Source organism: Accipiter gentilis, chromosome 16 (assembly GCF_929443795.1).
Source record: "Accipiter gentilis chromosome 16, bAccGen1.1, whole genome shotgun sequence".
NCBI classification, from domain to species: Eukaryota; Metazoa; Chordata; class Aves; order Accipitriformes; family Accipitridae; genus Astur; species Astur gentilis.
Genome location: NC_064895.1, coordinates 25,129,113 through 25,144,298, shown reverse-complemented (window position 1 = coordinate 25,144,298; position 15,186 = coordinate 25,129,113). Strand labels below are relative to the sequence as shown.

The window sequence follows — 15,186 nt, the reverse complement described above, 5'->3', positions numbered from 1 at the left end:
GTGCGATCAGCCCGGTGACTCCGGCAGCGGCACGTGCAGTCTTGGGCTGATGTCTGAGCTGACAAATTGAACTGACATCATCGAGTGGAAAGGGTAGGGAGGAAAGCTCCGAAAAGCAAGGGAGGGTCGGGGGGGGGCCCTTTGAAGAGGTTTTGCTCCCTCCTGCCCAGGTGTTGGAAGCTGAACCCCTGCTCAGGAGACCGGGTTGGGACGGAGGCCCCTGGCAGACTCACACTTCCTCCTGTGCTCTCGGCTTCTTCGCATTTCTGGAGCTAATGTGTTTTCTTTGTTGGTTTTTTTTTTTTTTTTGAGATATAAAAAGCGTAGCTTGCAACTCCCCTGGACGCTAATGTGTGTGGCAAGACCGTCCAGAGGTAACGTGGTCTATCGCTAACTGGGAAGGGAGTGTTTTGTAGGTAGTCTCAAGCCCCACGCTTTAGAGTTTAAGCCAATATCCATTTGTTAAGGGTTAGAGTCAGCTCTATAATCTGCTCAGCAGATTATTACTTGATATTTGATTATTATTTATTATTCCTTACACTTGGCTTTGAAGGCGTCAGACCTGGTTGCTGTCAGACCCAAGGCACTGAGCTAGTGGGACCTCAGATCTTATCCGCAACGGCGGTTCCTGTGTTTTTATGTTCAGGGACGTTCATCTCACTTTAAAGTAAAATATTTGCTTGATAGACGAGCAGTTTGTGGCAAAACTCAGTTTGCAGTTTTGGGTGGTGTTACCTGGTGTTTCATGGAAAAACAGAAAAACACCAGTGGGTCCTTTTTGTACAGCGTTTCAGCCTTAGCTTTCTTCTTTCTCTTCAATATTTCTTTTAAATAAGATGAGCTATAATTTTCAGGAACACAGTCTATTTTAAATATTTTCAGATTTTTGTATACCTTTGTCATTAGTTTTTATTGTTTTGGAGAAACATTTTACAGTGCACTGGGCCACATAATGTTCTCCCTATATATTCAGAACTCTTCATTCTTTCCACTTAATTAATATTACAGTGCAACCTGCAATTGTTAGTTTCAGCTAGGATCATTTACGGGAAAGACATTCCAGGCAGGGCTTATGACAAAATGTAATATGTATCTCTGGAGACAGAATAAATTATTCTGAAGAATATAAAAAGTCCTCTCTGACCATGTAAACTGGTAGAAACTGCAAGAGGATGGGCTTTGTATCTCAAGATAAGGGGTTTTTTTTCAAGTTCGAGCTCAGCCATGCAAGATTTCTGAATCTCTTTTTGTTTTAAATTCATTTCCAGCATCAGTATTAGCTAACTGGGCAGGAGGAATTTATTTTCTTGATACTTTTGTGGGCTTTTTTTACACCATGTGAAGAAACGTGGATTTTCTTCCTGGTAACTAGTATTCCTGTCTGGTTTTACTTCAAAAAGTCACAGTGCAGTAACACTGTAGGTATCCCTGGTGTTTTTGAATTAGAAGACAGTAGCTGTCTGCTCTGTGGCATTTATCTAATCAGATGTTGGAGCGCTACACAACCACTGAAGCATGAAAGTGAGGCTATCAGCTAGCTGAAACGTAAGGAGAAACACTTTGATATCTTCTGTTCACCCATCCTGGAATTTGAGGGAGGTATTAGCGCTAACCACATGCGACTCTTGCGAGCGCTATGAAAATTTACATGCCTGCAAGGATGTACAGCCTTTGTTTTGTATTGCATCCGAAGGGTTTGAATTGGAGCCATAAAGCGCTCCGTGGCAGCAGCGTGTTGGGTGGAGAGCTTTCTCTGCTAATGCCCCCGGTGCCACTCCTGGGATGGGTAGACGGCGGGGGGGTTCTCTCTAGCTCGAGGTCTGAGGAGCTCTGGGGTCAGGGTGATGGGTGGAACCAGCGGAGAAATAGAGCCGAACCTGGGCGATAAGGCTGCTAATAGTAATTTCTAACTTTCCATTTCAAATGTGTTCCTGCACACGATTTATGGATATGAGCCATGCCTCGTGTTTTCTCACTGCTCACTGGTTGCTAAGAACAAAGTTGGCCTTCAGGAAGCATTAAACCATACACTCTACATAAGGATGTTGAATGTTTCTGAAGAACTGTAACAAAGAAGAAACTCCCTATTAGGCTTTGAGAAAGGGAGACAATACAAGATGTTTCTTTGTTTGATGTGGCACTTTGTTCTGTGTTCAGCTAATACATGACTCTTCACCACAGCGGGCTGGAGAAGCTGCCGCAGAGCTTCGTAACGAGCACGGCAGGCTGCAAAGCTGGGATGGAGACACGCGTTTCCAGTGTTGCCTCATGAGTTGTGGTTGTCTTCCCATTTTAACAGGTGGTGGCCTTAGGAGAAGTGCCTGATGGGACCGTGGTCACCGTCATGGCTGGAAACGATGAGAACTACTCTGCAGAGCTGCGAAACGCTTCTGCCGTGATGAAGAACCAGGTGGCCAGATTTAATGACTTACGATTTGTGGGCAGAAGTGGAAGAGGTAGGCCGCTGCATTTTACCTGTCCATAATGAAGTAAAAACAATGTCTAGGCGTCAAACTTACTTTGCAATGAAATACTGATCAATCTGTAAATACGTCGCTGTCGGCCTTTCACTTGGAGGAATGAATGCATGTTTTACTTGCAAACGTCAGCACTTGTGCAAACTTCAGAGTTTCTCTTAAGTTTTTCTGACTCCTCACGTCTGCATGTTTTTATGAGACACCAGTTGTGGAAAATGATTCACAGAATACCTGCTTCCCTATTTTAATCCCACAGCAAAGGTGGAAGGAGGTGGGGTATTTGTGATCTGGGTTACGTGGAGTCAGAGAGTGTATCTCAGGCCACTGCAATGAGAGGTGGAGAATTCCCTTTAGCAGTAGAGCTGCTTCTGAAGTTGTTGTAGAAGACCTGTAATTAAGGGGATTTTGCATATCACATGTGCTATGGGTTATATTCTTTAAGGGCTTACATCTTTAAAGGCTTACAGCTATTGGTGGAAAGCTTTCTAGTGACTTCCCTTCCCTTTACGATCAAACTGCATATGACCTGCAGAAATAAGCTGTGCTTTTCTTTTTAGTAAACTGGTTGACTTTTTATGAATTGGGCTGGAACAAAATTTAACCTTTACTTTAAATGACAGGGTAACTTTCAGGTTGGGTTTTTTTTTTTTGAAGATGTAGAGTGCTGTCATTGTCTTCCAGCTGTTTAGGAGCTTCCTATAATCTGGAAAGTGCACTGCACTCATAGAAAGCCTTTGTAATCATTGCAAGTTTGCCAGAATTCCTCTTTAAGATTCTTGTAGCTGCTTTCAAATTTCAGGTAATGATTGAAAGGATAGCTTGAAGGAAGCTGGCACTTCAGTTTTTACTGCAGGTTTGTTACATCAGTCATTGATTCAACCTACATTTCTTTTCCTTCATGTATTTGAAGTAATTATTAATTTTTTTAACTAGCTCTGCGTAGGGCAAAGCAAAGCAATAGAAGCTGAACAACTGTGTTGGGAAATTAGCAATAAAGCTAATTTTACAGTAATATTCTTTAGAAAGCAGTTGTAATTCATCTTAAGGCAGGAAAGAATATTTGTCCAAGAAAAAAGTTAAACACATGACAGAGGCCTAGATAGTCTAAATCACTTGGCACGCTTTTACAAGTGCTTTGTGAAAGTGAGTCCATAAGCGTGGCTTACAGTGGCTATTTTTTATTTTGGTGACGTGGCTAACAATTCTCTTTATCATTTTACAGCTTTAAAAGTATCAATAATAAAGAATAACTTGAAAGACAGAGTAACTATTGCAACAGTAATGCAATATAAATATGGAGTTCATTGCCCTTTCGGATAAGGTGTTACCTATGCCTTCCATTTGTCTTGCTTTCTTTAAAAAAAACCAGTCTGCTTTGTTATTCTGCTGATGGATTAGGTTTGAAAGTTCTCTGGCTCCATCACTACTGCTGCCTTACAGTAAAAGTTCAGTAGTGTATCAGTCTTTCAGTAGTGCTGAAAAAGAACTGAAATGTGATGTACTACCTCTGATCTGTGAATTTCATTTGAAACCCATGATACATACTTTTTATTAAAGCGTAGGAAATGAAACAGAGGGCCTAAAGCCTCAGTAGATACGGCTGCAGACACATACAGACACAAACCTCCTAAAATTTGATTCCAGTAGTTTAATTTATATTTGTATCTAGCAGACTTGGAATAGACTTTTTTTCTCTGATCAATCTGAGTAGAATCTATGGAAAAGCGATAGTGTACTTTTCAAACCCTCAACATATTTATTTAAGAGACTTCAAAGAAAAACAAAGGGTGTGCACTGTTTTACTATATTGGCTTTCTGAGTTTTGGCTAGTTTCCCAAATAGCAATTTTTATATTTAAAAAAAAAAAAAAAAAAAAAAAGGGGGAAGAAAAAAGACAGACTTAACTGCTTGCAGACTTTTCACGCATGGAAGATGAAGAAAGCTTCTTTTGATGAAGTGTAATTATGTCCAAACAGAGCTGACCCCCTCCCCCTATATTTCTTATGATCTTAACGGAAGAAAGTAGGGCTTTTCCTTTGAAGCAGCCGGGACTCGGTGGAGGATCTGAAATGCTGCATTCTGCTGCCAGAGGCAGGATGGAGAAATTGGTCCAGACTTGTCTTCCAGACTTAGAACAGAGAGGGGGAGAGAGAGAGAGGGAGAGAAGGAGAAGGAGTTATCATTAATGATAGATTTTTAGAACTCTGCTTAAAATAGCAGGAAAAGAAAGCAGTAGTTGCAAACAGAAGTGAGAAAGCTCCTTACGTAGACAAATATCGGTAGATACAGGTCTTGAAGTAGAACAGGAAAAATAAAGTAATAAAGAAATCATTTTTCAGTGGCGAGAAACTAATCCACACCTGTTCCTGACTTTAGATTTACATCTTTCTAAACAGCTCGCTCTTTGATCTCTGTATCTCTAAATTTGATTGTGAAGTCTGAATCATCAACTTACCACTTCACCTCCTCTCCCACGTTCTTTCTTGCTTCCCATGGCTCAATGGAGAAACTTGATTTTTATACATATTAATGTTGCTTGCCTGACAGAAGCTTCACGTTTTTGTTTGTATAATTTCTCTCAAACACCTTTTCTGGATTCATAAGAATAAGTAACCGGGGTGCTTTATGTGAATGCAGAAGTTGTTTGTATGTGGTTTTCAGGCAGTAGTTCACTTTTACAAGCCCGATCCACAGCGCAGAGAAGAAAGAATTCCTGTCTTCAATAAGCAAAGGATCATAACCTTAATTTTGTTGTGTCCTGATACTTTAATCACATTAGCATCTAACTGAAAAAATATGCAACACGCACAAGCTGCCGAGTCTCCTTTCAAGCTAATTTCTGGGGTTTGCCTTGTGCTTCAGCATATGTCCATCTCGTCCTCCTGTGTCAGCTGGGCTCACATGTGTGAATAACAAAGAATGCACAGTTTAGACACACTGAAGCAATAGTGCCAGATGACTGCTTGGCTGGGGAATTTAATAAAAGAGAACTACAATTAGTCTTTAGCCTCTAAAAGTGGATAGTTGAAATGACTAAGGGCAATAAAAAAAGGTGATAAAAAGTGCATTAAAGGATTTCGTAACTGAGGAGGGATATCTGTGAAATATCTGTGGCAGGCATAAGCATCACCGAAACAGGGGACCTTAAAAATTTATTTTGTTCTTAATCCTGCAATATGTAAATCATCTCTTGAAAGCTCTGGAACCTGAGTGCGCTGGCAGGGCCGCGCAGCTCCCTGCGATGAAGCGATGTATTGTTTAATGAGCGCGAGGGGGCTTCGTCAGTGTTACTTCATCAGTGCTTCGGTTTGGTGGAGTACCAGTTAGGGAACAAAAACAGTTTCCCTTTCAAATTAGTTGCTTACCTGCTGAGCCGAGAGGTGACAGTTTAGAAATGCTCACAGGCAAGGTCAAAACGTAGCTCTTGATATTAAGGAATGCATTTTTTCTGGCCACTGTATCCTGTTGAGGTAGTGTAGAAAAATCTTGCAGTGCTTTTCCATAGAATGATTTTTACAGGGTCTTACCAATAGTATATTTTGTTAAGTTTTAGTCGTGATAGACTTTTATACTTGATTGGGTGTATAAATGGAATGGTAGCATTGGAAGGCCAAATTCTTCATTCGAAGGTATATGGGAAATCCCTTTCATATCTGTTACCAATAGTATTCTACTGATTTTACATGGGTAACTGAATGTCATCATCATCCTGCAATTTAACAGTCAGAACTTTTTGACACGATAAGCCGAAGGAGGCCTTAAACCTGTTCCTGGCGAATTCTGTATCCCCAAGCAATAGGCTGAATTCTAAGGCTGGGTGTCCTGCGTACAGCAAACTCTCCTCCTGCGACGATCACCCTCGAAAGATCTGAGAAATGATCCATTTCCCAGTGAAACGGGGGAAGGCCACCTTCAGCCACGCATCTCCACCGAGATAGAGTTCAGCCTCCTGAGATTTTGGCACCTTGGCCGGGGGCCCGACCTTCCCTCTAACCTGCGTCTCTCAGAGAGCTGGGCACAGCTGGAGCGCAGCTACACCTGGAAATTCGTTTTACTCTAGATGACAGTTATATTTCCTTGAAAGAAAATCCGTGTCACTTTCTAGTTCATGAAAAATATAGCCAAGACAGTTTGAAGTTGCACTCCTGATAATAAATGATGCATGTCTCGGGCAGGTTTGGGGGATATACGACTTGGACCAGAGAGAAAGACCAATTACTAGGTTTGACAGCCAAAGCCCTGTTCTGTATTATGCCTTATATATAAGCTGTTCTATATTAGGCTCGGAAAAACTGCATTAAGTTTGTGCTGTTACATATCGTTTAAGATTTGAGTCTTGATTGAATTCCTTCAGAGTTCAGCAAGAGGAAAAGCCCTAGCAACAAAAATGCATGTATACACACAGGGAGGGGGGGTGGGGGGAAGGAGTTTTAAGTGTCTGGTAAAGTAGCAGCTTAAATGAGCACGAAGGCCGAAGATTGCTGACTGTTTTATTGAGTCACTGTTGTACGCCCACCTTTTCCTGTCTTGAAACAGTTTTCAGTTTTGACTATCTGACATGACTAACCGTTGCATATCTAACAGATTACAACTGTCAGTGAGTCTCCCGAACGGGGGCCAGCGCCTTGTGAGAATGTGCGCTCAGACACAGGCAGCTCCCTTTATTTATTTCTTTTTAACGTTTTCATTCAGCTAAAGGCTGCGGAAGATCTTGTGCAATCTCTGCATGAACTCGGAACTTTGGAAAATAAAAAAAATTGCAGACTTACGATAGCAACGTGCATGCACACAGCAGTTTCTCACCCTCATGGGAAAGCTGGGGGCTTTCTTAGTATTTCATAGATGGAATATATGTAGGGGAAAAAAGTGTGTTCCAGTAATAATGATATCATCATATTACCCCTGGCATATGAAGGACAGGAGACACTGATTCCCTGTTAAAATGACTCCCAGGAGGAAAATATATTCTTTCCTCATCTTATTGTAGTCAAGTCAAACAAATGAAATGATAAAACTGTGTGAAGTAAATAACATGTGGCCACATTCTGCTCTCTGTCACACAGCTGCAAAACTGGAGTAAATTTTTAAATTATCTGACTAGCTTTGGATTTACACCACTTTCAATACAGCAAAGAATTTGGCTTGTCTTCAGCAGTGAATCACTTTTGTTCTGTCATTGTATGATGACCCATTATTAAATAAGAAACATTTAGATTGTCAACACATGGACATATTCTTGACATAGAGTAAAACTGAAGGGGAGGAAAACTCCTATGGTCAGTTATGTTTTTAATTTTCACGATTGTGGTAACGACAGGGAATAATTTTAAACGTCTCTGATTCTTTACTGAACATGCATGTGACTGTTTTCATGTTGTAATCACTCATTCCTTGTTGTTTTTTTCCCTTTGTAGGGAAGAGCTTTACTTTGACAATAACTGTCCTGACAAATCCCCCCCAAGTCGCTACATACCACAGAGCTATAAAGGTTACAGTGGATGGGCCAAGGGAGCCAAGAAGTGAGTATTATATTCTTATTTTTGCACTTATGTCTGCTTAATTTCGTTTAACAGAGGCCCATAAATGAAATACATATCTTTGTCAAACATTGGTTCTTGCTCAGCAAAATATGTAAGCGCATGCTTAATTCGGAGTCTATCGGACCACACACGTACTTGCATTAAACACACACTTAAGTGCTTGGCTGAATTTGGGCAATCACAAACCTGATTCTCATTCACATCAAGGTCTTGATATATTATCTGCCAGCGTAAATGAGAACTAAACCCACTGTATTTATATATAATCTGATTTAGGCATAATAGACACAGTCCTGCAACATGCTGAATTCCCTAAACTCCTGTAAGCTTCCAACTGAAGACGTTTAGAACAAAATAGGAGAGGGATCTTTCAGGATCAGTCCTAGTGCAGAGAGAAAATATATAATGTAGTGCCTTTTTGTTTGCCCTTAAATTCTTTTGCCATCAGATAATTAATGCACCTGGTTAATCTCATCATACCTGAAATTGGTTTTCAGCTATGGACTCATCATAGACCCCTGGGGGCCAAAGAAAGATAAAAACCAGCGTATCAACAGCATGGTCTTTGTTTCTTATTTGCGCACAGAAAGTACATTTTATTTAAACGTAGTCCAGCAGATTTTCACTTGGCACGTTTATCTCATAGCAGTGCACCTTCCTAACTTACTAAGAATATATTTGCAATGATTGCTGGCTATATTTTTATGACAATTGTGGTTTTTCATGTTCTAGCACTTTTATGGGTAGCACTTATTTTTAGATACAGTGAGGTCTGGTTAATCCATCATGATTTATACGGCTGTCTCTCTGTCTAGCACATTTAGCTGGTAACCAGTCTCACATCGTATGGGTATTACTGATGAGCCAGTTCTGGAGTTTTTTTCTTGATCTAACTAGAACAACTCTTTCTAAATTGATTGGATTAACAAGGTATAGCTGTACTTAAATTACATTTAGAGATTAAGAATTATTTGATGAATAACCACATTAAAAAAAAATCCCTATAATGGAAGCATCTCAAATAATTATTTTGCCTTTGATCTGCACATACAAATGAGACCTTTAAGGAGCTTTCATGAAGTTTTGTTTAAAATACCACAAAGACAGAATAAGTAGAAAGACGTAGACAGAATTCATGCAGTTAAGTGTTTCTCGTGCTAATACACGCTGCAGTGTCACCTCCTCTTATGCTGAGAGACGGGAACTGAAATGCCTTCTGTAAGAACTGTCCAGGCTGTAGAGTTTCACCTCGAGTAACAGATAAGAAAAAGCAAGTAGCTATGGATAAATTTCATTACGTAGATAGTTGCATTGCTACCTGCTCACAGCTGAAGTGTCCATCTGTCGCAGCGAGGGGATTTTTGTTCTGTCTTCTCTCCCGAGCTGAATCAGTTCCCATTTTTAATTTTCACCTGCAGCTGGTGCTCCGTGCAGCTTACTTGGAGACACGGGGCAAACTGCATTCATGGAGTAAAACAGGGAATAAGTGATATATCATTTAGCCATCCCCATTTGGAGGCTGCTTCCATGCATGTATTGAGGCATCTGCAAAAGAGGAGATGTCCCAGCAGAGGACACAACTGCTGTGAAAGAGCAGAGTGGTTTGAAAACGATGCAGACGATAGCGTGGACTACGCTGTGTAGCACAGAAAGGGAACCTCTTTGCGTTCGGACTAACCATTTTGGTGATCAGTGGATAAAAAAGAGGCTGTGTTCATATAACTCAGTAAGATTTCCAAGTTCTGCTGGAGTTTTTTTAGTTTAGACCTGAAAGGCCTTTGTGTGTGATACCTGTCTGCTATTCTCATTGAATAGCTGAACCTAGGAATGCTCAGTAACTTAGTTCTTATAGCCTAGATGGAGTTATTGTGTCTTTCTTCATCTTTTTTTTTTTTTTTTTTTAAAGAAAGCCAAATTTGAGCTTGAATGTCCGTCTGAATTTTAATATTTTGGCTAAATACTTAGTGAAGCCCTACTCTGGGGTCGGTTTCGTTCTGCAAGTTTTGTTATTGCAGTCTGATACTTTCAAAGCTATGACACCTCCAGAATGACTAGTTATTAAACGTGAATTTTCAGGGACAGACTAGCTCCAGTGAGCTGTCGGAGTTTCACTGAAGTTCTGCTTCCTTCGGAGAGCCTCTGCACTCGTGTAGATTTATGACTGTTTGGTAGTAATCGTTCAAGAAGTGAATCTCGCATTGACGTTGCATAAGGAAAATTAGGTGGTTGGGGGCAATAAGGAATTCAAGTCAAGGAGCGGCTCTGATAGCAAATGTGTTTTTCTTAACAAATTATGTATCGACAAATAGTGCCCCTCTCTGCCAGGATCTGTATTTCACCTCGACATCTCAAGCATGTTATCCTAGTTTTCTTCTCTGGCAGCTCAGCCAGAGCTGTCACATCACAAACAACTTTTTTCTTAATATACACATCTGGCGTTGGCAGTTGGACCAACTTCATAAGAGCACATGATCATCATTCATTACAAGATTAAAAAGTACCCCATGGCATCATTGATGTTTTTTAACTTTGATCTTTTGCAGTTGTGATTCATCTCAGTTATAAAACTTCCCTTTAAAGGAACACAACCGATGACTTATTAGAACCTTCACTCTAAGTAGCGTAAACATAAAATTATGCACATCTTTACAAAATGTCATTTACTTTGTTGCCAGCTTATCATTTTAAGACATGACATCATGCTTTAGATCGTGAATTTGTAAGGCTTGTTTATAGGCAAGGCACTCTGACCTTCTGTTGGCAAGTTGACTCAAGCGAATGAATGCTGTGTGCTTTCCAGGAGCAGTAGGAGCAGCAGCAATACCATGACAGATATCACAGTCATTTAGAGCCTGACTTTAAGAGTGCTGAACAGTCATGGCATGCAGTGACTCCAGTTGGTGTTTTGGATGCTCAGCACTTCAGAAAGTCAGGTTCTGAAATGTAAGTGCCATTTAGTCGTATTAAACTTATGCTTGTAGAAGCTTGCTGCCTTGCCTCTCTGTTATTATTTTAAAATATTTTAATAGAGGCAGTGATGTCAGGTTGCTCTATTAGGAAAACCTTCCCAATTCTATATGAGAAAAGGTCTTCTAATGATTTTTCCTTTGAAAAGATTTTATTTATTTTTAATTATCTATTTCAGTCTGTCTAATTACCATCCAGGGACGTCTACTGTGTTGCACAGTCTGTGTGCTGGATTGAGAGAGCGCATTGCACTCTGAGCGATGGAGTCTGGAGACAGGGTTGTATAAGATCTTTGGGAATCATTGGGAAATCCTACAGATATTTTTCTCTCCTCATATCCAAGATAGAACCTCTGCCATATGCATGTCTTAGCCCGCAGAGCTACCTTCCAGCTGGGAGGGCTGAAAGAAGTTTTCCGGAGAAGTAAGTTGTCATGAGGTCATAACTGACCAACAGATAGCAAAAGGTCACTGTAAAGGAATTAAAAGAAGAAAAAAACAGAACAAAAAACCCCCAAACCTTTACCTAAGCCCCTCTTTAATACCTTTGCCTTACCTCATTACAAATACAGAAATACTGATTTACCCTTCAATAGTGGTACCTTTCGAATAGGAGACATGTACTCCTTTCTGGCTGCTTTTGGTAGAAATCCAGTCAAGAGGGAAACCGTGAGGAAGGAGGGTGGAGAATTCTATGTATTTTTATATTTTGCCTGACTTCCAAAGACTTTAGTTCATCTCTAGTTAAAGGTGGTCTCCAAAGTCACCGTCCACGATTTTATCAGCACGAGTGGCAAAGTAGTTCTGAGCTTTGAACTGAAGCGTTTCAGTAGGAGAAAACTGCTCTATTTCATTCAGGTCCCGAATATTTCTCTGCTGCTGCAGCTTGCAAGGTGCACACGTGATGAAAGGTATGAGCAAACATCGCCTTTTTGTCTGTGCACACTGCAGAAGCCAGCGAAAGCCAGAGAGAGGTTCTGCTCAGCCTTTGTATTAACTGTTTGGCCGACCCGGCTTATAAAACGCAGATAAGTGATTGAGATTTTTGAGATTCCTCGACTTAAAACCATAACAGTTTTTAGGAAGTTATCCCTCTTTTCTTTCAAAGGCAGAGGGTGGAGGGATAAGTCTGGGGCTAGTGGAATGTGCTTTGGAGTACAACAGCTCTAAATCTTTCAGGGTTTGGGGTTGGTTTTTTTTAAAATTTTTTTTTTCTTTTTTTTTTCTTCTTTTTTTTTTTTTTTGTTGACTGCCTGTCAGGAGCTGGGCTGGTGGCCAAGCAGGAAATGACACATCGAGAGGCATTTGTGTTGTGCAACATTTTGTGGAACTGATGCAAGGATACATTGTCTGTTTACGCATTCCTCTGCTAACAGCCTGCATGGCAGTAATTTTATTCAGGGACACATGGCATGCTACAGCAAGGAGCGAGATCCTTAACATCTCTTTATGCAGAATTATCACAGCAGTTAAAACACGCTGTGTGTCCCCCGTTTAGAATATTCTCTGGCTTGCCTTCAAAAACCACTCTACCAGCCCCCCTTCCTTCCCAAGAATATATTGATTTGGCTGTGGTTTTTTTGCACTGTGGTAAATTGGGGCAGTGCAGAGAGAGAGTTTGCAGAACAAGAGGAAATTTTACAGGCAGGTCCTACTTTGTGCATCGACCTCAGGCCGTAAATGTAGCATCGCAGTTTTTTTCAAGCAATGCGTTGCAGACACTGAACACAGAAGTTTGCATCTGCATGCGTTTTGGCCCGGCGAGAAGGTTTTTAATTAAAGTCAATGCTAAATACCCTGAGGTACGATGAACGAGTCCTGGGTTTCCATCCAAACCGAAGTCAGAAAATCTGTGACTTGCGCTGGTGTCGTTCAGAGTGACAAATGTCTACTGAGAGTGGCTGGGTTATTCCGGATTTCTCCCCGGCGTAAGTGGGAGCAGAGGAAGGCAGAGTGGGCGGTCTGGCGGTTTGCGAGTTGCTCTAAATGACTTTGTAAAGCTTTAACGTTTGCATTATAATGCCCCTTTGTAAGAAGTGAGGCAAAATGTGATTATACAGCCAAAGTAATGTTCAGCCTGGCTATGCTATGGAGTTTAGGTTCTTTTCTGTGACTGTTGTTAGCATATTGGAGCATGACCACAGTCCACTTACAGGCTGGGACCTGGCCTCCTGTGCCAAGGTCCCCAGTAAAGACTCGAGGTGTTTCTGATTCCAGCGGTACATCACCAGGTCCTTGCTGCAGTTGTAAAATGCGAGGCATCGTAGTCTCACTATCACTTGCTGCTGGTTGATTTTTGGCGAACGTGCCATTTCACCAAACCGTACTAGTTGGGGACTGGAGCTCCTGAGCGTTCCCAGAGGCTGTAAGAAACTGGTGGAACGATTCAAGTGTTCCTCATCAAAGGTGGCAGACATTATATATATGCCAGTGGTTTAGGCTTACGTTTGAGCTGGGTGTGTAACCCACAGAGCAGGGCTTCTTCTTACAGTTACCCCGACCGCGGTGCGTGCCTCTGGAACAAGGGGTCCAGGAGGCTGTCGGGGCTGGTCGCTGCATGCCACGGACCCGTCCGTTCTTGTTTGTACCGCTGCGGCTGGAGAGGGGCTGATGCCTAAAAACTCATCGTCTGAGGGATGAGGGACTATGAGAGTAAAAAATAATTTCTTTTCCAGTGATCCTAACTCTTATCTGCTGATGCAGAGCGTAGGGTAAGATGAAAGCGAAACCTACTTAGTTCACTTGCGGCTTGAATTCATACACGGCTGTTCTGAAATGTCAGCGATCTATGGTGACACTGGCTGGCTCTCTCCATAGGAGGAGAGTGCTGCCCGGGGAGGTGATGGAATGACCGTGTATATTTTTCACTGTTATGGTGAGAGGGAAAAGGCCTTGAGAAGATTATGTAAAACAAATGGGCAAGTCTGAGCGTAAAACCATTCCCTAAGATATCCTCATCAACAGTAACGCAGTCTCGGTTTGTATTTGTCAACAAAGCAGGTCGTTTCCATCCCATTGTAGAGGGAACACCGCTTCCAAACACTCTATTCCTAGTACATTTGGCATGTAAGAGGACCATCATGGTATTTTTCTGATATTGCAGCTATTGCTGTTTGTATTCAAAATGTCTCTCCAAGCCACAAATGAAATCGTGGCCCCTCTGCAGAGCTGTGCTGCATAGTCATATGGTAAGAGAGTTTTGCCCTGAATAGCTTACAATCTCCATTAAAAATACAGATGGGACGAGGGGTTACAACTAAACAAATGAAGTCAGCGGTGGAAGTGAGTTCATTCTGTGTCTCCGTACAGCACGACTACGAGGAAAGGAAAAGTGAAAGACATTTTTATAAGTCTGTGCCTCTACTCCATGTAGGTACTGTGAGGAAGATGGTACTAAGGCATCAGAGCAGCTTTTCCCAGACCATTTTGTTCCATACTTTCCTCCCCAGAGAACTCTCGTACATCTTCACTTTTGAAATGCATTTAGCTTGTTGCTACGAATAGCAGCATTTTTTTTCTCACACGTCAGTGTAGCACCTCTTATACCTCTCTCTCCACTTTCCAAGGTGGGTTGGGAAGTAGGGAACAGGGCAAATATGTTTGGGAGACGCTGCATCAGAGTAGTAGTGTAAGTAGAGTACTCATGTAGCTCTTCCTTGCTGGCAATCCCAAATTTCTTTATAAGGTTTCTATAAAATTTATTTTTATTCTCCATATAAACTTCATTCTCCACTGAAACATGGTCATCCCAGACGTGAAACACAGATGCTGATTTAACCAGACAAGGAATGCAGGAGAGGAAATGAGGAAGAATATCATACTTAATTGAAACTTCAGGGGAAGAAACTTAGTAATGATCTCATGCTGCAGCGTGTTTGGGACACCGGAAGCCTTACTTTTATGAAGAACTGGGCTCCTTAATGCATGTGTCTACTCAGATCCCCTGTTACGTATCTCATCTACAGTAGACCAGCTTACTCAGCACAGTAGTGGCTCACTGTGGACTGAGGGTGGCTTTCAGCTCTCCAAAAATTAGACGTGGAGGGTAGGTTTCCTCTGAAGTGAATGAACAGACACAGGCACTTGCACAGAGTGATTCATCCCACCTATCTTAATGTCTGTCTTAGAATGCAATGAACTGCCCTTTAGAGCTATCTGTCCCTTACCATTGATTATAAAATCTTAGAATGCAATGAACTGCCC

At 41.5% G+C, this 15,186-nt stretch overlaps 1 protein-coding gene across 4 annotated transcripts in view; it reads left to right on the top strand.

Moving 5' to 3' along the window:
- The window catches only part of RUNX2 (RUNX family transcription factor 2), a 223,182-nt gene that overhangs the window by 69,930 nt on the left and 138,066 nt on the right, over positions 1-15,186 (top strand). For all 4 annotated transcript variants that reach the window (XM_049819337.1, XM_049819336.1, XM_049819338.1 and 1 more), the window contains 2 exons: positions 2,300-2,456; positions 7,892-7,996. In XM_049819337.1, the coding sequence (XP_049675294.1) occupies positions 2,300-2,456; positions 7,892-7,996 (262 nt within the window). The remainder of the gene's footprint in view (positions 1-2,299; positions 2,457-7,891; positions 7,997-15,186) is intronic.